Genomic DNA, 21,080 nt, shown 5'->3' on the forward strand with positions numbered 1-21,080 from the left:
GAGACCTAAAATCGTAAAGATCATAGAAGAGAGCACAGGCAGTAATTTCTCTGACACTGGTCATAGCAGCATCCTTCTAGATAGAGTCTCCTGAGGCAAGAGAAATAAAAGCAAAAATAAATTATTCGGACTCCAGCAAAATAAAAGGCTTCTGGGGCGCTTGGGTGGCTCAGTCAGTTAAGCAACTGCCTTCGGCTCAGGTCATGATCCAGGGTCCTGGGATGGAGCCCCACATTGGGCTCCCTGCTCAGCGGGGAGCCTGCTTCTCCCTCTCCCTCTGCCTGCCACTCCCCCTGCTTGTGCGCGCTCTCTCTCTCTCAAATAAATAAAATCTTAAAAAAAATAAAAATGAATAAAAGGATCTTTGAAAAAAAATAAATAAAAGTCTTCTGCACGGCAAAGCAATCAACCAACAAAACTAAAAGACAACCTACTGAATGGGAGAAGATATTTACAAATGACATATCTGATAAAGGGTTAGTTCCAAAATATATAAAGAACTTATACAACTCAACACCAAAGAACCAAATAATCCAATTAAAAAATGCACAGAAGACCTGAATAGACATTTCTCCAAAGAAGACATCCAGATGGCCAACAGACACGTGAAAAGATGCTCAACATCACTCATCATCAGGGAAATGCAAATGCTGTATTTTCAATCAAGTTGCCAAGTTTTGCAGGAATTAGGCAAGTAACACCCAAAGACAGCCCAGTCTGTGTTTCTACTTGGAAAACCAGATGCTGACACGAAAACGCAGCCCATGGGGCATGTGGCTGGCTCAGTCAGAGAAGCATGCAACTCTCAATCTCAGGGTCGTGACTTCAAGCCCCACACTGGGTGTAGAGATGACTTAAATAAATAAAGCTTAAAATAATAAAACCGCAGGCCAAAGAAGTGCTCACTTGATAGTCCTTACGTTTCTGCCTTCCACTCAGTGCTGGCTGCCCTCACTGCTTGCAAAGTCATTATCTTGGCTACGTGCACAGTCATATTCTGCAGCTGAGGAAACTGGGATTTAGCTCGGCAACATTCAAAAACATCAGAAAAAACTGGGGCATCCCTAACCTCCCAGCAACTGAGAGCTCTCTCCAACTGCCCCATCAGAGGTTTCTAAACCAGAGCTAAGGTAAACCTTGCTGAGAGAAGGAGAACATTGATGTGAGAGACAGCTCTTATAAATCACAAGAAAAAAAGATACCCTAATTTTAAAATAAACGAAGCATAAGATAAAAGCAATTCAGAAAGAAAAGACACAGCAAAGTTGGGGGAAATGTTCAATTTCCATACTGCAAAATAGAGGGAAGCACCAGCATTTGCTATCAGGCTGGCAGAGTCAGCAAAGGGGGAACGAGCATCCTGGGTCCTGTTGGTGGGAAGACGATCAACTGGCTTTCCTGGAGGGCGATGCAGCACCGCACAGTTAACATGTACAGCCCCGATGTGCAGGTTTCACTTGATTCCTACCAAACTACAGCAAGATTTTTTGTAGATAAAAATAAGATTATTCTAAAATGTACAGAGACAGGCAAAGGAACCAAAATAGCTAAAACAATTTTGAAGAAGAAAAAAAAATTGGGAGGAATCAGTCTACCTGATTTCAAGTCTCACTATAAGGCAGCATGGCAGTGATGAAGGGTAGACACACAGAGCCACGGAACACAACGGAGAGCCCAGAAACAGAGCCACATGGGTGTAGCCGACCGACTACTGACAGAGGTGCAGGGCCATTCATGGGGAAAGAGGCCTGCACGGCATAGGGTGCTGAAGCAACTGGACATTTAGAGGAAGAAAATGAGCCTCAATCTAAGTCTCACACTTTCTACAAAAATTCACTCCAAATGGGTCACAGGCTTAAATGGAAAAACAGAATAAAATATTCAGGATCAAGGGCTGGGCAAAGAGTTCTTAGACTTGATACCAAAAGCCTGACTCATACAAGGAAAAACTGAGAAACTAGACCTCAACAAAATTAAAAATGTTTATTCTGTGAAGGACCTCATCAAAATTAAAAATGTTTATTCTGTGAAAGACCATGGTAAGATGATGACGAGCCAAGTCACAGAAATATTTGCAAATCACAGATCTAACAAAGGATTAGTATCTGAAATATATAAAGAACTCTCAAAACTCAATGGCACAAAAGCAAACGATAGGGGGGCGGGGTGGTGCCTGGCTGGCGCAGTGGGTGCAGCATGTGACTCAGTCTTGGGGTAGTGAGTTCAAGCCCCACGTTGGGCGTAGAGTTTGCTTAAAAAAGGGGGGGGGGAATGATCAAATGAGAACACAGACCAAAGAGATGAAGAGACATTTCACCCAAGAGGACACACAGAGGGCAAGTAAGCCCATGAAAAGATGGTCAGCACAGGTTAGTCATTAGGGAAATGCAAATCAGAACAACAGAGAGATGGCACCACACACCCATCAAAATGGCGAAAATAACAATGACACCAGTGAGCACGCAGAGAAACTGGATCACTCACAGGTGGACAGTGGGAAGATAAAAATGTATCTTAAGATCAGCATTATCTTAAAAAGAACTAAGCCTGTGACTGTTAACAAGACCCAGTGACTGTCCTGGGCATTCATCCAGAGAAATGAAGACTTGGGTTCACATAACATCGTGTACTCAGATGTTTAGTGAAGACTGATTCATAGCTGCCCCAAACTGGACACACACCAGATGTCCTTCGATGGGGGACTGGTTAAATGAACTGAGACCCCCCCCCACCCCTGTGAAATACCACTTGGCAATGAAAAATGCCAAGGAATGAACTACTGATATGCACAACAACCCAGAAGAATCTCCAGAGGATTATGCTAAGTAAAAAAGGCCAATCTCCAAAGGGTATGTGCTGAATGATTCCATTATATAACATCACTAAAATGCTCAACTTCTGGAAATGAACAGATCAGTGGGTGCCAGAGGTGAAGGAAGGCATGGGAGTGGCTAAAAGGGCCAAGAGGAGGGATCCCTGTGTGGGATGGAACCTGTCTGCATCTGACTGCAGCAATGTCAAAGTTTTGGTTGTGGGGGCGCCTGGGTGGCTCGGTTGTTAAGCATCTGCCTTCAGCTCAGGGCGTGATGCCGGAGTCCTGGGATCAAGCCCCACATTGGGCTCCTCCGCCAGGAGCCTGCTTCTTCCTCTCCCACTCCCCCTGCTTGTGTTCCCTCTCTCGCTGTCTGTCTGTCTCTCTGTCAAATAAATAAGTAAAATCTTTAAAAAAAAAAAAAAAGTTTTGGTTGTGATGGTTGGTGTACTACAGATTTGTAAAGTGTTACCACAGCAGGAAACGGAGTGAAGAATACACAGGATCACTCTGCATTATTTTTCTCAACTGCATGTAAATCTATAATTATCTCAAAATAAATTTTAAAAAGAGAGTGAGAGAGTACGGAGACCTCACAATCAAGTAACAAGGTGACATTCTGAGACAATCAGGCAAATCTGAATACAGACTGGGTATCAGTGGGGTAATACTAAGGGATGATTAAGTGTGTAAGGGGTTGATGTGGCACTGTGGTTATGTAAAGATAAACGGTCTTCTTGTCAGAGATGCAAATTGAAATACGATTCTCAGATTTATTCTTTTTTAAGATTTATTTATTTATTTTGAGAGAGAGAGAGAGCAGGTAGAGCATGGGAGAAAGGGACAGAGGGAGAGGGAGGGAGAATCTCAAGCACACTCCACGCTGGGCGCGGAGCCCGACCCAGGGCTTGATCTCACAATCCTGAGATCACAACCCAAGCCAAAATCAAGAGCTGGGACACCACACCTACTGAGCCACGTACGCACCCCAATTTCTGAGATTTAAAATAAAAACTTCAGAGATAAAGATGTATATGGCAGAGGAGGTCAAGGCATGGTAGACAAGTGCAGAGATTTGCAAAACGGTATTTGTTTGGATGCCTGGCTGGCTCAGCTGGTAGAGCATATGACTCAATCTCAGCGTCATGAGTTCAAGTCCCACATTAGGCATGGAGCCTACTTAAAAAAAAAACGCATTTGTTGTAAACGGGTGGTGGGCACATGGGAGTTCATTAAACTCTTCCCTCTACTTTGAGTGTGTGTTTACATAATTAAAGACCAACATTTGATGTGCTTCTGCTTCTGCTTCGGCAGGGATGCTGCCGCTTCCGGTGTTAAGTACGATGAACAAAGAGCAGCTGTATCACCAGCAGTGTGATACTTTTGACAAGCAATAAAAACTAGCACGTCTTTACCACACACATACACACACCCCTTCTGCTACTGTGAGGCCTCTCCCCGGGGGTCTACCCCGAGGAAGTGATCAACTATGCAGGAGGTGGGGAAAGGCAAGAGCTTGTATCAGTTCACCCTGCTGGAGGGCAAGGACTACGCGTGACAGCAGAGGCTGGACCCAGGCGAGGATCCCACATAGCAGTAAAACAGCATGGGCAGAACATTTACAAGCGGGGTATGATCGTCAGGTATTTGCCAAGTGCAAAGGGAGGGCCCAAACCAGCACAGCCAGTGATGACCCGGCTGGTAAGCCCACAGCGATCACATATGCACATGGACCTGAATGTGGCAGGACAGACGCCACAGACTAACACTGATTCCTACCAGTGAACTGGCTCCCCGTACCTGCCCCGTGGTTTTCTGAGTTCACCAGTGTTCTACATTAGTGCACACTGCTTTTGTAAATAAGACAGAAAAGGGAAAGAGCCACATACAAGAAGAGGGATCCGAAGATAATATGATTCTCCCTGGAGACCCAAATGATCACCATGACAAAGATGTGAACCTGCCATTCAGCACAGCATGCAGGGCCTCCGTCCAACCCACTCGGAACTCAAGGCCTGCGGTGGGGACACGACACGGGGGGGAAGGCCTGCAGCCCCCACCTACAAGGAGAACCAAAGAGCAAGAGAACCATGACCCAAAGTTTAGACACACAACGAAGCGTCAAGGTGAACAAGACAGCCAGACGGAGTTCAGGGCCAGGAACTATCAGCAGGAACGCAGACTCAAGGTGTAAAAGCTTCAGCGTTCCCACGAGACCACTGCTCTTGGCCCCATCTATCAGAAATGGAAATAAAAGAGAAACGGAGGTCACTTGAGGCAACCTTCCCACCCTGACACGGCCACCCTGTGCAGGAGGCAAGACGTACACTGAGTTCCGAAGGTCTCCGCCCACACCTCTTGGCCTGGCGCTCCTAGCACCGGGGGAAGCAGAACCACAGCGAGGTCAACAGTGCCACCAGACAGATGTGGACTCGAGTCCCATCCTACCACTAGAGTACTGTGCAACTCTGGGAAGGGCGAGCAGTCTCTCTGTGCCTCGGTTTCTTCATCGCATTCCCACCACCAGAGCCTGGCATGGGGTGCTCATTCCTCCAACGCTGGCTGTTTATAGCCCCGTTCTCCTCTTTGTCCTCTCCTTCCACCTGCTCCCATGCGAAATCCTATCCCATCCCTAGAAATGTCCCCTCAGGCCATTCCACTTCAGACTACTGACCTCCCACCTACTCTTCACAGAAAACTTCCTGAAAGAGCGGTCTGCCCTTGGGCCTTGAAATTCATTCATTCACTCATTCAGCAAACACACATTAAGTCCACACTATGAGGAGGAATCAAGGATACAAAAGGGTGTGAGACAGAGCTCAAGAGAGGCAGACAGGCAGGCAAAGTGAGCACCGGACTACAGCACAAGGTGACAAGGGAAATGAGGGCTACGACAGCAGGAGGCACAGCTGAAGCCTCCAGAGCCTGAGCCAGGGCTCAGGGATGGGCAAGGTGGATTCCAGGGCAGAGGGGACCGGCAGGGACTTGAGGTCATTCAGCACGGTTTCAGCAAGCCAGGAAGGGTAGACACAGTGAGGTAAAAGGGTCTGTGCCCGCCCTGCCGAGATGCCCAGAACATGATCCCCGCAGCGAGCTGAGCAGATGTGCACAGAGGCAGTGAACTGTATAGGCATTTAGCTATGTGGAGTGAGTGACAGGGGAGCGACCGGGGGGAGACTTCGGTAGGCCTCCAGGAGGATGAGGCCAAGGAGTACAGCCACTCACTGTGCACAGACACAAAGAAAGGGGGCTGTTCACCTTTAAACATGCTTCTCTGGGATGTCCCTATGGGACAGGGAAGTGGAAATCTCATTCCCATTCAAGCAGCTTCTACAGGGCGTCTTGCAGAGCAACTAGTCTGGAGGAGAATGTCATTACATGTGACAATGCACACAGAAGGCAGCCAAGTGCTGGGAGGAACAGACAGGGATGGCGGGGGCACTCGGCGCCCCAGACACTCAGCTGTGAGGCTGGGGACACCGACACTGCCCAGCTGAGCCTGCCCGAGGGGATACAAGACAACAACCACACCTAGGGGCACCTGCGCTGAAGCACTGGGGGTAGATAGGCCTGCAACACAGATGGAAAGAGGCACCACTGGTGGGAAAACACCAAGGGAGCAGGGTCCTGAAGGGAGCAGGGGACAGGCATGTAGGGAGAGGTATGGGGTTGAGGGTGGCCACACAGAGGACAGGTGGATGTGACTGGAAAGGGTCAGACAAAAAGGAGTTCCCGGGACCTTGCCCAGACAGCTCGGCAGAGCAGGGAACAGACTCTAGCCCATTCTCCCAAAAATGCTGCTTAAGCTCAAAAGCAGCCCTGGCCTCCCCAGAGCGTCCCTGGATATCGCTCTTCCCAGCATCTCAGAGAACAGCACCCGTCCATTCTGCCCTTCCTTCCTCTGCACAGAGGACCAGGCCCTGAACAGACTCACAGGGGTGACAGCTCAGCAGTACGGGCCCCTACACAGCAGGGACCTACTGCCTTCCTTGAGAATGCCCACTTCGCACAGTGCTCCCAACTCTCCCCAAGGGTGCCCTGAATCTTCCCAAAATTCCTTTCCTAGATCAGCCACCCTGGGGTTCCGACGTCTCTGCTACATGCTGAGCCCTGGCCCGATACTTTGCCATCCCTTCAGCAGGCACATTGCCCAGCACTCAGGGACCCCCAGCCGGATCAGGTCGGCCGCTCTCCATGCCCCTCCCCTCCTCTCTGAGGGTGGCATCATCAGCCTCCCAGCACCCACTGCTCTTCTACAGAGCCTGGGTCTTCTAGGCACCAGGTACCCAGTAGGCTCCCGGATTCCAGTGAGCAAGACAGTCGCCACTGCCGAGGTGGAGCAGAGCATCAGGTCTGGCCAGGGAACAAATACACAAGAGCAAACGTGCTGGCAGGAGCCGGGAGGGGAATTCACATGGTCACTCCCCAGCTCAGAAAAGACGCTGTGGCTGGCGAAGAGCGTGAGGTTCCAACCCTCAGCCTAGCTCTCGAGGTGCCCCACAGCCATCCCCTGACCCTGCTGGGCTAATTTCACTACTCCCCCGCTGCCCACCACACACGCACTCCCCTGGACGCTCACACTCACTCACACTTGCACACACTCACGAGCGCACAGCGCTCAATCCCAGCCCTCCTTCCTGCTCTGGCAGGTTCTCTACATACTGGGCACCGGATGCTCCTTCTCTGGGCACAAATTACTCCCTATGCCTGGCGGGGGGCGCTGTGCCTGCTCAAGGCCAATTACCTCCCAGCCCCGCAACCGACCCCCTGCTTTAAAAACTTCCCCAATTCTCCAACTGAAATGAGTCTCTCTCTCCTCCACATTCCCATAGCCCCAAACCTACAAATGGGACATTTCTTAATGTCCAATTCTTGTCAAGGCTACTCTACTGGGTGGGCCCCCTCCTTCCTACATTTTCAGGTCTGGGAGGTGGGGGGTGAGGCAGAAGTCTCACACTTATTCTACCTCTTGCAGCGCTGGCTCCGTAAGCAAACCTTCCGTATACTTTTTTAAAAAATAAACTTGTTTGTTTGTTTACAGAATGGGTAAGACTTTGATGGAGTCTCAGGAGGGAGTGGGTGAGATGGGTGCAGGCAGGCTGATGATCGGGTAGACACAGCTCCACCACTCAGCAGCAGAGTGAAGACAAGCTACAAAGCCTCCCGGGGCCTCAGTTTCCCCAGCCAAGGAATGGGACTAATACAGCGCCTGCCCTGAGGATTACTTTAAGTACCGGATGAGAATATGTAGGTAAAGCACACTCTACAATCCCCAGATGCTACTGTACCCATTGCTGCCCTTCTTATTACTGTCACGGAGACAGAGAGCTGGCTTTATTTATAAGGAATCATGAGGAGCGGGAAGGGAAGTCAGGCAAGGTTATTAATCAGGGCGTGTTTGGCAAGAATCACATCACAGCCCTGACAGCACGCCACACCAAATGATCTTTGCCAAAAAATGATACAATATTTCACCAAATGTTGGCTACACTACAGTACATATCGTACTCATTTTCTCGCTCAACTAGTTGGCTAAGCCGCTTCCAACAGTCTTTTACTAGTTCTCTTAGTCTTATTTTTTTTTTAAACATCCAATTGCACACACAGCAGGTTAAGTGCTTAGTAGCTGTGAAATAAAGGATAATTCCAAGTGGCTAAGAGGCAACAAAAAATTAAATCAAGAGGCCGAATGCCAACAGGACCAGCTTGGTGTGAAAGAAAATGCCGATTCCCTTGTCTGGTACGTGGGCAACAGAAACAACAGCCCCGACCTGCACGCACTCAGCAACCATGGGCGTCTGCTCATCCCCGATGGAATCCTCTTCTCTGTGGAGAAAGCATCCACAATGGATACAGGGATATGGCACTCCGGGCTCAGAGACCGTTCTGGTCTTGATGAAAAAAAACTCCCAGCAGAAGAAATGTTCTCCACAGCACACACCTAGGTCTGCCAGGTCCTGGCACCTCCAGCCACACACAGTGCTGTTTCTAAGGTGCGGGGGAATTCAGAGGGCTAATCCCTGCCCCAAACTTTCCAGTCCTGACTTCATAATGTCCCTGTGAGGATCTCACCCTCAACAGGCCTTTTGTCTTTTTTTTTTTTTTCCTATTTATTCTTTTCCCCTTTAAAAGCAGTCCGAAAGAAGATCGTTTCCTTTTCCCACTGGACATGTAAAACTGCAAACATCCTTTGTGGATTAAGAAATCCAATTTTCTATGGCTCAACAGGCATGCTCGTTACTGTCATTAGTAAATCAGAGAACCCCCTCCCCACACCCTCTCACAGCACCAGTGAAGGGACACAGGGAGCCCTGTGAAAGGGTGGGGGCCTGGCCGTCAGGATGCTGGGCCTCAAGGCCTCCCTGACTCCCCTTCACCAGCACACTAGGTGTCTGCTTCTTCACCCAGGAGAAAGAACATTTCCACTAATCGACTCCCGTCAGCTAGAGAGACTGTTCCTGGCTGCTCTTTGGACCCTGCTGCCACCGATCAACAGACAGTTATCACCTGCCTGCTCCAGGGGCTCGGGACACAGCAGGGGCAGAGCTGCTCCTGCCCTCCCAGGAGCCCACGGTGTGCTGTCCACAGGAGAGAACACTGGCTTTGGAGCCAAGGCTGATCCAAGCATCCCAACTCCCTGGGAGGCCTGAAACCTGTCATTTTAGCTCTGTCCTTCTCCATTTCCTTGTTCAGAAATGAGCACAGGGACAGTGACAATGACACTTCCCTAATGGGGGGTCAGTGGTGAATGGGCACAAAGTGGGTGTCCAACCCCCCTCCCTTCTTCTGTACAAAACTTGCACCTCAAATCTCTCCCCAACACCTGGGTTACCAGAGTCAGGGAAGGGGCCTCTGACGAGCGGTAGGGGGTGGAGAGCAGCCAGTCTGAAAGGCTGCACCCATCTGCTCCCTCCAGTGCTGCTGGAACGGAAGAGGGAAAGGAGGAAGGAAGACCCAGGCCCCCTCTTCCTGCTCTCCTTATTTCCAAGCCAGTGGAGGCAACTGCAATTCATTCCACTTCTGCAGGCTGCCACCCGACCTCCACAAGGGTATCCTAGACACAGGGTCCTACTTATCTCTGTGCCTGGAAGCCCAGCTCCGGTTGAGCCATCTAAAGGGCAGGGGCTCAGTTTTAGTCTTCTTGGTCCCAGACCAGCACAGGCTAGGTGCTCAGCAAATGGGATCTGACGGTGCCCCCAGGAGCTAGGCTGCTTCTCAACTGCCCCTATATACGGGATCCCACCAGGTCTGGAGGGCCCGCTGCAAGGTGATGGGTCTTGTCTCACCCGTCCCAGCCACCCACCTGGCACCGCCCAGGAAGGCTGTCTTGCCCTGCTGGCTGGACACACCACACCTGCCTCCTTCTCCTGCCTCCTCCCCACACTTAGAATGCCCCGGTGCAAATAACCATCCCACACACTGCTTCAATCACCAACCCCTTCTGCTCTTCTGGAAACAACCTCAGGCCAGGTTCCTCTTTATCACTTCACGCCCATATCACAACAAACCTGAGCTAGTCCCCAGCTCTGCCCATTCTCTACGCAAGCAGTCAGATTTGAACGTGTCACTTCACTCGTCAACAACATGACACAGCTCCTCCCTGCCTCACATACTGCGGACCTGCCCTACCATTCTGCCATTCATTCAACAGATGATTACTGAGCACCTAGGGACCAAGGATGAATTAAAACAGGCTTTGTGGACCTAGTCTACTCAGTGGGGGAGACTGACCATCACTCTAATAATCCCACCAACAGAAAATTACAGACTGGCATGTGGAAAAGTACAGAGTATCCCCACAGGCAGCAACAAAGAAGCTGGGCCAACCTGTCAGGGAAGGCTTTACCTGAGGAAGTGATGTGCCACCTGAGATAGGAAGAGGAGTAGAGGTTAACCCAGAAATAAAGTGGGGGGGGAAGAACATCCCAGAAAGGGAGCAATGAAAGGCATGTGTAAAGGCCCTGAGGCAAGAGGGAACATCGCCTGAGCAAGCAACTGAAACAAAGGTGCAGGGGTTGGGGCACCTGGGTGGCTTAGGTGGTTAAGTGTCTGCCTTCGGCTCAGGTCATGATCCCCGGGTCCTGGGATCAAGCCCCACGTCAGGCTCCCTGCTCAGCACGGTGTTTGCTTCTCTGTCTCCCTCTGCCCCCCCCCCCGCCACCTCGTGCCCATGCTCGTTCTCTCAAATAAATAAAATCTTTAAAAAAAACAAACAAAAAAGGCTCAGGGGCCACAGGGCTAAGCAAACAGGGAGGGTAGAACTGGGAAGCGTGGGATGCAGGTGAGCAGCATGTTAGATGGGACAGAAGCCCAATTCTAGTCTGCAGACAGTGACAGCAAGCCTTCCTGGCACCACCCTTCCCAGCTTGCAACGGGTGTACACAAAAGGAGAACTGACTTTGTATCGGCTGGTCTGAAATGTAATCGGTAAATCGGTTAAGTACAGCAATCCCACCCAGTAGGCAGAGGCAGGGCCAGACGGAAGTCTAAGGACATGGCTGTTTCTGGTCATCTGCAACCTCTACTTCCCTCCAGCAGCTTGTGACACTGAGGGCTGGGCCTGCTATGGCGGACAGAGCATTCTAAGCAGGAGCAGCCCTCTGGGCCACCCAGCAGGCAGGTCTCCTTTCCTTCCCTCCCCACCCCCCACCACCATCAGCCACTCTCTAGGCAAGCAGACACCGTGTCAGTCCCTTTTGTCTCAGGCCAATCTGTAGGCCAGGCACAAACTGTGTCCCATTTACCAAACCACCTTCTTCCTTTAATCCCTAAGTCACCCTAGTAAAAAGAGGGATAGGGACCCCAGAGTCCCCAGCCCTGGCCTCACATTCAGGCCCTTTGAGCTAGAATTCCAGTGTCCTGGCTTCTGTTTATTCTGCTTTGCCTCTGTCTGAAAAAGCATTCCTTCCTCTCTTCCCAGCGTCCCCACAGCCCAGCCCAGACGCCCCTTCTCTATGCAGCCCTTTCCCAAGCAGAAGCAAGTTATCCACCCTTCACCCAGCTCAGACCACCCATGGCCCAGGCCTCCACCATGGCCTGGACCAAGCCGACCCTCCTCATGGGCTGGGCATGGCTCGCTCATTTCTGCATCAGCCATGAAGCACCAAACACCCATTCGAGCAGGGGAACCTGTAATGACGATAAGGCAGCTTCTGTTTCTCCCATGACTTTCCAGTGCGATGAGATTAAAACAAAATAAGAATTTAAACAAGTGATCTTCTCTCCACCAGACTCCACAGTATCTAGAGGTTAGGTGGCATGACCACTGTTTAAAACCAAATGAGATCTCATACTGCTGTATGCTTGGCAGTTAAAAAAAAATTAAAAGGGGTGCCTGCGTGGCTCCGTTGGTTAAGCATCCGACTCTTGATTTCAGCTCGGGTCTCGATCTCAGGATAGTAAGTTCAAGCCCCGCACTGCGCTCCTCATGAAGCCTGCTTAAAAAATCAAACGAACAAACAAACAGAACCTACGCTGCCACACAGAGCCCCAGGCCTGCATTACATGAGCTGTGTGGACGCTGGCTGCTCAGGTGAAGTCTAAGTGGGGAGAACCTGGGAGCGCCCCCAGCGTGGCTGCCGAGGCGTCTCTCATGGGGGTGGTGGCGGTTGTGTCGTCCGACAGCATCATAACGTAAAAGCAGCCTGAGGCATCAGAGAGCACACACTCAGCTCTTGGGTACCATCTGATCAAAGACAGTTCACTTCTTTGCTGATCGGGTGAAGAATGAGGCGTGGGAAAGTTGCTTTAAAGTTAAAAATTGGGGTGCCTGGGTGGCTCAGTTGGTTAAGTGTCTGCCTTCAGCTCAGGTCATGATCTCAGAGTCCTGGGATCAGGCCCTGCATCGGGGTCTCTGCTCAGTGGGGTATCTGCTTCTCCCTCTCCCTCTGTGCTCTCTAATAAATAAATAAAATCTTTAAAAAATAAGTTCAAAATTGGTGTGGAGGGAGCAAAACTTACATGTTCTTGCTTAACTGGGAGCTACTCGGTCCACAAACCAGGCCAATGCAGGTCAGTAAGATAAAGAGCCAGGGAATTCTGGGTCTTACAGGGTAGGGCCAATCTTTACTCTAAAACCTGATTCTCTATTCACCAATTTATACCACATCACCATTAGCATTCTAGTAAGACAGAGAGAGTAGCAATTATTTCAGAGAAAAAAAACAAGGGACGAAAGGACAAACAAGTGCCCCAAGCACTTGGCATTCACTGAAGACACGTTCACCGGGTGTTGCTCTGGGCGAGGTGCCCAGCAGGCTGCCTGGAATAGGGGAAAGAGCAGGGCTCTGCAGGCAGACAGATGTGGGGCTGACCCACCAACTATGGGACTGCAACAAGTGACATAAATCTCTGTGGGTCTCAGTTTCTTGTTTGCAAAATAGGAATAAAAACCTTAAAACCTGGGGCGCCTGGGTGGCTCAGTCGTTAAGCGTCTGCCTTTGGCTCAGGGCATGATCCCAGGGTCCTGGGATCAAGCCCCGCATTGGCCTCCCTGTTCTGCTAGGAGCCTGCTTCTTCCTCTCCCACTCCCCCTGCTTGCGGTTCCGCTCTCGCTGGCTGTCTCTCTCTGTCAAATAAATAAATAAAATCTTTAAAAAAAAAAAAACAAACAAAAACCTTAAAACCTGGCACCCATTAAAGAGATGATGCATCTCGAATGCTTGGGCATAGGAAGCACATGACAAAGGAGGAGGACCCCAGTGGCAAGGGGGAGGGGGTGGAACTCCTTGGGCACAAGGCACTCTCTTCTTCAATGAGCCCAATGTTTTCCATGTGCTTCCTGGGTCTAGGGCCATGCAAGGGACCCACAGAAGGTACAGGAGGGAGAACTGTCATTGAGGTGGGACTGAGGCAAGATACCACCAAGGAGGCCTCCGAGAATGGCCTCCAATGGGCGGGGGGTAGGCTAGGTTGAAACAGGAGATCACAGCACAAGGGGGGAGGTATGTAGGGGGAGCACTGGGAAGAGCAAGGCCTTACATGAAAATGGGGCAAGTGTGGGAGAGCAAGCCGGCAAGGTCGGGTGGAGCAGGCCCAGGGGGTGTGGGAATGCTGAACCAGGAACAGTCAAGCTGGACATAAGGAGGGGAGTGAAATGGGAGCAGCTGGAGGTTTCTGGAGCAGGAGGTGGTTGTGCGGAATGAACTATGAGAGAGAGGCTAAGTAGGAAGGGGGACAACCCCAGACCTGTGAACCGGTGGATGTGGGTAAGGAGGTGGCCAATTCCATCTGGCAGCCGGCAGGGGTGGGGTGTTAGCAAGGGAGAAACAGGAGGCTGGACTCCGGAAGGGTCTTGGTGGGGGAACGGCATGCTCTGTGGGGAGACCCTAAGACAGGAGCAGACAGAGAGAAAGAATGCAGAAGACAGAGTGAAGGCCAACTGGTGGGTTATAGTGACCAGTGTTGTGAGGTTCAAGGACAACCAACTACAGGCCACTGGGGTTAAGGATGGCATGGCGACCAGTAACTTATGAGACCATATGGTACAAAGGGGGTGAGGGACACAGGTGAATTTCCAGGGTAGGAGAGGCAAAGGGGAGCTGTGCTCGGAGGCAGGGAGAAACAGAAATCACCAAGACACCAATGGAGGGAGAAATCAACCCTAGACTCCTGACTCTTCAAATAGGCAAGATTTGTATTCAGGGTCAGAAGAGACTGTACAGGGCAAGAGGTGTCATAGATTTTGGGGAGTATGGAGCAGACCAGGAAAGATGCTGATGGTTAAAGTACTGGGGCCAGAGGAGAAACACAATGCCCCACTCCCCTCTACAAACCCGCTGGCAACCACTTTACTCACCTTCAACGGGCCATCCACGTTCCAAGTGCACCCTACACCTCAGTCCAACCAGAGCACAGCCTCATGCTCCAGGGGGCTCCCAGACTGCCCCCAACCAGAAATTATCCTAGAATCATATCCATGCTTCCCCAGTAACAATCTGTGAACCTGTGTGATCCCTCGGCTAGACTGAAAACACCTTAAGGGCTATGTCTCCCACCTAGCTCGAGGCAAACACCTGGTGCAGAACTTCACCTAAGAAAGTAAAGAGAACTGTTGACATAACTACCTGAAGGAAGAAAACCTGGTCGTGCCTTTGTTCAACAAACATATAAAGGAACAGGAAAAAACCCAGAAGTCAGCAACCTGAAGCTGTCATACGCTCCTGGCTGTCAGTCTCTTGAAACTCCTTCAATTTTGCTCCCACCCCTAGCCCCATCCCACATGTAGAGAAGAAAAGCCACCTGTAAACTGCGCTGGTAGGTGTAACTGACTGGTTCCTGCTTCATGAGTTTACCGGACACCTCCTGGGTGCTGGTCACAGGAGCAAGAATCTACACCTGCTCTCACCGGGTGCCTGGTCTAATGGGGAAACAGGCCTCTGTAAACCAGGAAAGGTGCTGAGGGGTGTGTGGAGGAGACACACTGCTGGTGGGATAGAAGAGGGGGCCCCTACTTATGACAAGTGGTCAGCAAAGGCCTCTGGGAAGAATGACATCTGAGCTACCACCTGAAAAAGGAAAAAGAGCCAAGCACTGACAGCACCAAGGGAAGAAACAGGGAGGAGAACTTCGGGAAGAGAACTTCAGGAGAAGGAACAGCGAGTGGGACACCTGGAGGACAGAGAAAGCTCAGACTATGGGAGGAGCAGAAAAGCAGCAAGTATGGCCGCAGTGTGGTTACCGGGGAAAGAGTGGGTACCAGGGAAAGAATGAGACCAGAGAGGGCAGGCAGGCACCAGACCAGCAAGGCTTCCTGAGAAGGAACTGGGATTTTATTCCAAAAGGTGATAGGTAGGCAAATCATATGACCCGATTCATGTTTTCATACCTTAACTCACAGTGGCGAACCACTCCCTTCCTCCAAAGCTAATCCTTCATCAGTAAAATAAGAATTCCCCTCTCCTGGGGCACCTGGGTGGCTCAGCCGTCAAGCGTTTGCCTTCAGCTCAGGTCATGATCCCGGGGTTCTGGGAACGAGCCCTGCATTGGGCTCACCGCTCGGCGGGAAGCCTGCTTCTCCCTCTCACACTCCCCTTGCTTGTGTTCCCTCTCTTGCTGTCTCTCTCTGTCAAATAAATAATTAAAATCTTAAAAAAAAAAAAATTCCTCTCTCGTCGTGTGGATAAGCGCCAACGTGTTAGCACTTCAATTCTAAAGCACTCAATAAACATCAGCCATTGTCATCACCAAAGTTCAACTTAGGGCTACTGTCAAAATTTGATAGTTTTAAAAAGATTCCCCCCAAAACTGGGAGCACTTTTTCATTAAGTGAGCCAAAGTGAGTTACACCCCGCCACCCCCACACACACCCCCTAAACTGTAGCAACTATTAATAATAATAATACCCAACATCTGTATGGCACCTAGTTTACACAGCACTTTAGTACCTGTTATAAGAACATGTTAATTAATAACCACTCGTCTTTAATACTTTTAATTTACTGACAGTGTCACAAATTCGCTACTTCTTGCAAGATTTAGCAGGTATGCATATCTCTCTCCTTGGAACAGCTGGCCAGTCATGCCTACCTGCTTATCAGCTCTCTTAAGGTTTAGCATTCTTACTGCTGTGGTCTACATTCCCATATGTCCCAATCTGCTGGATAATTAAATGATGATAATAATTACAGTATCGCTGAGTGCTTTGATGTGCCAGGCACTGTTCTAAGTGCTTTACATGCTTAATCTTCACATTATCCCAGTATTTTTTTTTATATTTCCATTTTCTAAATGAGTTCTAAGCACTTACCCAAGGACACTCAGAAGAATAAATGATAGAGCCAAAAACTAAACACAAAATGATACGACCCTGTGTCCCCACTCTTAATCCCAACTCTGTGCTAGATCATTTAGACAGAATTCTTATAGTATTGTGCTTGGTACGACACAGGTATTCAGTCAATAAAGGCAGCTGTTATGAGCAGGGCACAGGTAGTTTCTAGTTCCCATGAGAATGTCACCTCCGGGAGAGCAGCGACCTTGTCTGTCTGGGTGACTGCTGCGTTCTCAGCACCTGGACCAACGCACATTTGACGAATAAATGAATGAACGTCCCTCCCAGAAAGCAGGGCTGCCTGCGCAAGGCTCTTTTTTGCACGTATGTGTCGCGCCACTGTTACTGCCCCTTAGTAAGACCACCAGGCGTATTTGAGGGCACAGAGAGGGGCCCGGAGACCTGCGATCTCCCCTTTCTCAATTCAAGGGTGGCGGAAACAGCTCCCAAGGAAGAGACGGATGAGTCCTGGATCGCACTGCTGGAGGGTCCTGGCTATGGCAGGGTTAGCCCTCCACCCCGGCGGGGACACAGTCCGCTCCGACGGTGGGACCCGGCATGAAACAAAGACTCGCGGGGCCGACGCACCGGTAGAAAGGCTCACTCCCCTTGCCCACCTCCCTCAATGAGAGCCCAGAGCCACCGTGCATCGCCCGGCCTGGCAGCGGCGGCGAAGGCCGGGCGTGGAGCCGGGCTCGGGTCCCGGACTGTGCAGACACAGGCAGCGGCCCCGCCTGTAAGCCGCCCGCAAAGGGTCGCCAGGGCGCGGGAGGCCGCGGGCCGAGCCGGCCTGTCACCTTCAGGACCGCCCGCCCATTCGCCCGCCCTCCGCGGGAGCCCCTCAGCGCAAGCCGCCGACACTCGACTGGGCCTCCCTGCGCATCGGCCTCATCGGGGCGCCCGCTTCGCGCCCCGCACCCCGACGCTGCACCCCCGCCCGCCGGCCCGTACCTGCTGGGAGAGCGGGATGAGCGGGGCCGCCATCTTCCCGCGGACTCGGGCTCCGAGCGCCCGGGAGACGGGGGCGGGGCCGCGCGTGCGCACGGGTGTGAGGGGCGGTGCGCGCGCAGCTGAGTCTGCGAGAGGGCGGGACCGAAACAGGGCTGCGCACGCGCGCCCAAACCTAAAGGGGCGGGGCCGAGGGCGGGTTCGTGCACACTAGCCGGGGCCGAGAGGGGGCGGGTCCGCGGGGGAGTGCCGGTCGCCGGGTGTGCGCCAAGCTTTTCTGCCCCTTACCACCTTACCCCGACCCCCCACTCCCCGGCCCAGCACCTGGAGGAATGATGTGCTGTCATTCCTCCAGGTGCCTTCCCTTCCCCGTGCGCCTGGCAAACGCCTTGTGGAGAGGTTGTTGCCCACCCCGCAGAGGGTCAGGAACCTTACCGTGCCCAACAACGCTCCCGGTTTCTCGGATAGGGTGCGTGTGTGGGGGGGTGACTGGCGGGTGTGTGTGTGTGTATTATTTCCCAATTCCCACTTTCTAGCAGGGTGACCTTGGCAAGTCACCTAAGTATTTTCTCTGAGCCCCCAATCCCCTTCTGAGAAGAGGGGATGGTAATATGTGTTTGCTGTCCTTCCACCTCCACGGCTCACACTGTGCCCGGCACAGAGCAGGCGCCTGATGTTTGCTGGAGAACCCAAACCGGAGGGGGCATTTATTTCCTTAGACGTTTTTTCTTCCACTGGCTAAGGACACACACTCATCTGTGGCCAGTTTCCACTAACAGGGTGAGAAAGAAAGGTCCAGCCAGGCAGCTGACCACAGAGGCACAAGGTTTCCTCAAAGCAGGTGGGCCTCCCTTACCCGGCCTCCTGTGGTGGCCGCACAGTGAGTCTGGCACCTTGTCTCAGGCAGGCAACCTAAAAAGCCATGTGATCTCAGGGGTGGGCCACAGCTTCCTGTCCGCCTCTTCCATTTTGGAGTCAAGCTGCTGCTGGTCTGAGACACCGCTGAGCAAAGAACAATGAGATAAGACCATGGGTCATCTGGCCTCATCTTGAGACTGTTTTGCTGTCTGAGCTCCAAGTTTTCATTGTTGCCATGTTCCTTCACCCCTCGGTTCCTTGTATAAAAAGCAAGGGGAAGCCACCAGAGGGTTTGGAACATGATCAGATTTGTGTTCTAAAATGGTGAGTCTCCATGCAGCAGGCAAAGTGGCCTGAGTGCCAATGGATGCCAGGAGTGGGCCAGCTGGAAAGCTGGAGCGGTGGTCCAGGTATGGAGATGGAGGCTTTTAGCTGTCGTGAGTTCTTTATCCGTCTGTGTTCCATAAGGAAAAGTCGAGTCATTTCCAACAGAGGACATTTGATATAAGAGAATGAGTATAAAAGTATGGCAAAAACAGAAGAGTAATATAAGGTTACCTGAAGATTAGTAACTGTAAGAAGCTGCTGGCTCTTCTAGGGCTAAAGGTCAGAAGGGGAAAAGGTGTTACCCAAAACCCATCATCGCTGGGCCCTGAGCAGGAACCCAGATGCCCACTCTCACCAGCCACAGCTGTTTTGCCATCGCTGAAGTCACTGCTGTTTTTCTCACCATTGCCTAAGGTGCCGGCAGAAGCCTGAAAAAACGGCTTCTCCTCTCTGCCTGCCTTCCCACTTCTTTCTGACAGAACATGACAGGAAACCAATGGGTAAAAGTGTCTGTGAAATGTCATGCAGGCTTCCAGCCTCTACAGAGTCAATGACCACAGAGACTCTCCTGTATCCTCTTGACTGGAAACGGAGGCTTGGTAGTATGAGTCCCACCCAGCTAGCGGCCTGGGATTCCCTCTTACTCCTGTAGCCACCAACTGGGCAGAGAGCCACCATCCTGAGACCTCCCTCACCAGAGTCCAGGGCTGCACTGTCCAACATGGGGGCGACACAGTCCGTGTGGCCAAGTAAGTTTCAATTTGAATTAATTACAGTTACATAAGATTAAAAATTCATTCCTCCATAGAATATACAACACCAAGAGTGAATCCTAATGTAAACTATGGACTCTAGGAGATAATGATGTGTCAGGTTCACCAATTGTGACAAATGTACCATTATGTCGTGGGATATTCATCGTGGGGGAGGATGTAGGTATAGGAGTGGGGGTATATGGGAACTCTGTGTTTTCTGCGCAGCTTTGCAGTGAACCTAAAACTACTCTAACACCCATTTTTAACTTTAAAAAAATCATTCCTCTGTCCCACCAGCCACACTTCAAGGGATCATATGTGGCCAGTGGCCACTGTATTGGCCACTGCAATGGGGAACATCTCCATCTTCACAGAAAGTTCTCCAGGATGGCCTGCTCCAAAGATGAGCTCTGCAGCATCTGAGATGGTCTGACCCATCTCTGTACAACTGTGTTCCAGCATTTTCTGTCTAAGCCTGGCTCTGCTTCTTTCCTCAGTAACTTTTTACACCGTTCAGAGATTAAAGGGGTAGACTGTTGACTCCCATCCCTGCACTAAATGGAAGTGAGTCATTCATTTCTGAGAGTGACAACCAACCCCCAATAAACATCAGCCATCAGTCCAAAAGTCCACATTTAGAGGCGCCTGTGTGGCTCAGCCAATTGGGCATCCGACTCTTGATTTCAGCTCAGGTCCTGATCTCGGGGTCATGAGATCAGCCCCTCATCAGGCTCTGCACTGGGCATGGGGCCTGCTTGAGATTCTCTCCTTCTCCCTCTGCGCCTCCCCCCCACCCCCACTCACGTGTGTGTGTGTGTGTGTGTGTGTGTGTGTGTGTGTGTCTCTCTCTCTCTCTCTAAAAATAAATACATAAAATATATTTTTTAAAGTCCACGTTTGAGGGTCTGCCAACTTCAGCCAAAATGAGAACAAAACTTTCCAGGATTTCACTTCATGGGCAGACTTTTCACATGGATCACCTAGCAATGTGCCACACATACTTTCCAATGTATCCAGCTTATTTGTAATATCACTGGATTCTAGACTGTTATGTATGACTTTTAAAAAAGCCAATTATTTGATTAAGGCAAAAAAATTGAACGGAGAAGTAATTACTATTTTCAGTTGAGAAAAGGAACTTCATTCCTCTGTCTTTCAGAGAACAAAAGGCCACAGAAGTGGGTCACAGAGTGAAGGAAAAGCAGCGGCTTTGTTATGGCACGACAAAAGTCTGCACACAGACCCGGGTTCTCCAAAACAACCAGTGTGCCAGTGAAGCCTGCAACACCTTTCTTCACTAGTGATGCTGGGTAAAGATTTCCTATTGGAAAAGGTTAGCATATGCTATAATTTGCAGCCTGAAGAAATAAGGTGCCATGTCTCTTTTTTCATAAGTTTTACCTACTTTTATTTATAAAACATGTTGGAGGCTAAGAAAAGAGCATCATATTTTTGGCCAGACTCCCCACTGGCCTCTGGCTTCTAGCACTCAGCTTGGTCGAGAGAAAATATCTCGGTGCCCAGGGGTGGGGCTCAGGGAACATCAGACCAACCCCACTAAGAAGCATAGGAACATTTTCAGAGCAAATTGGACAAATTACCACATATG

General features: G+C 50.7%; 1 protein-coding gene across 2 annotated transcripts in view; it reads right to left on the reverse strand.

Moving 5' to 3' along the window:
- Positions 1-17,617, reverse strand: part of EPS15L1 (epidermal growth factor receptor pathway substrate 15 like 1) — a 94,474-nt gene extending 76,857 nt beyond the window's left edge. For both annotated transcript variants that reach the window (XM_034657979.1, XM_034657978.1), the window contains exon 1: positions 17,535-17,617. In XM_034657979.1, coding sequence (XP_034513870.1) covers positions 17,535-17,567 — 33 coding nt within the window. In that variant the 5' untranslated portion in view covers positions 17,568-17,617. The remainder of the gene's footprint in view (positions 1-17,534) is intronic.
- Positions 17,618-21,080: the final 3,463 nt, after the last annotated feature.

This window comes from Ailuropoda melanoleuca, chromosome 4 (assembly GCF_002007445.2).
Source record: "Ailuropoda melanoleuca isolate Jingjing chromosome 4, ASM200744v2, whole genome shotgun sequence".
Taxonomy (NCBI): Eukaryota; Metazoa; Chordata; class Mammalia; order Carnivora; family Ursidae; genus Ailuropoda; species Ailuropoda melanoleuca.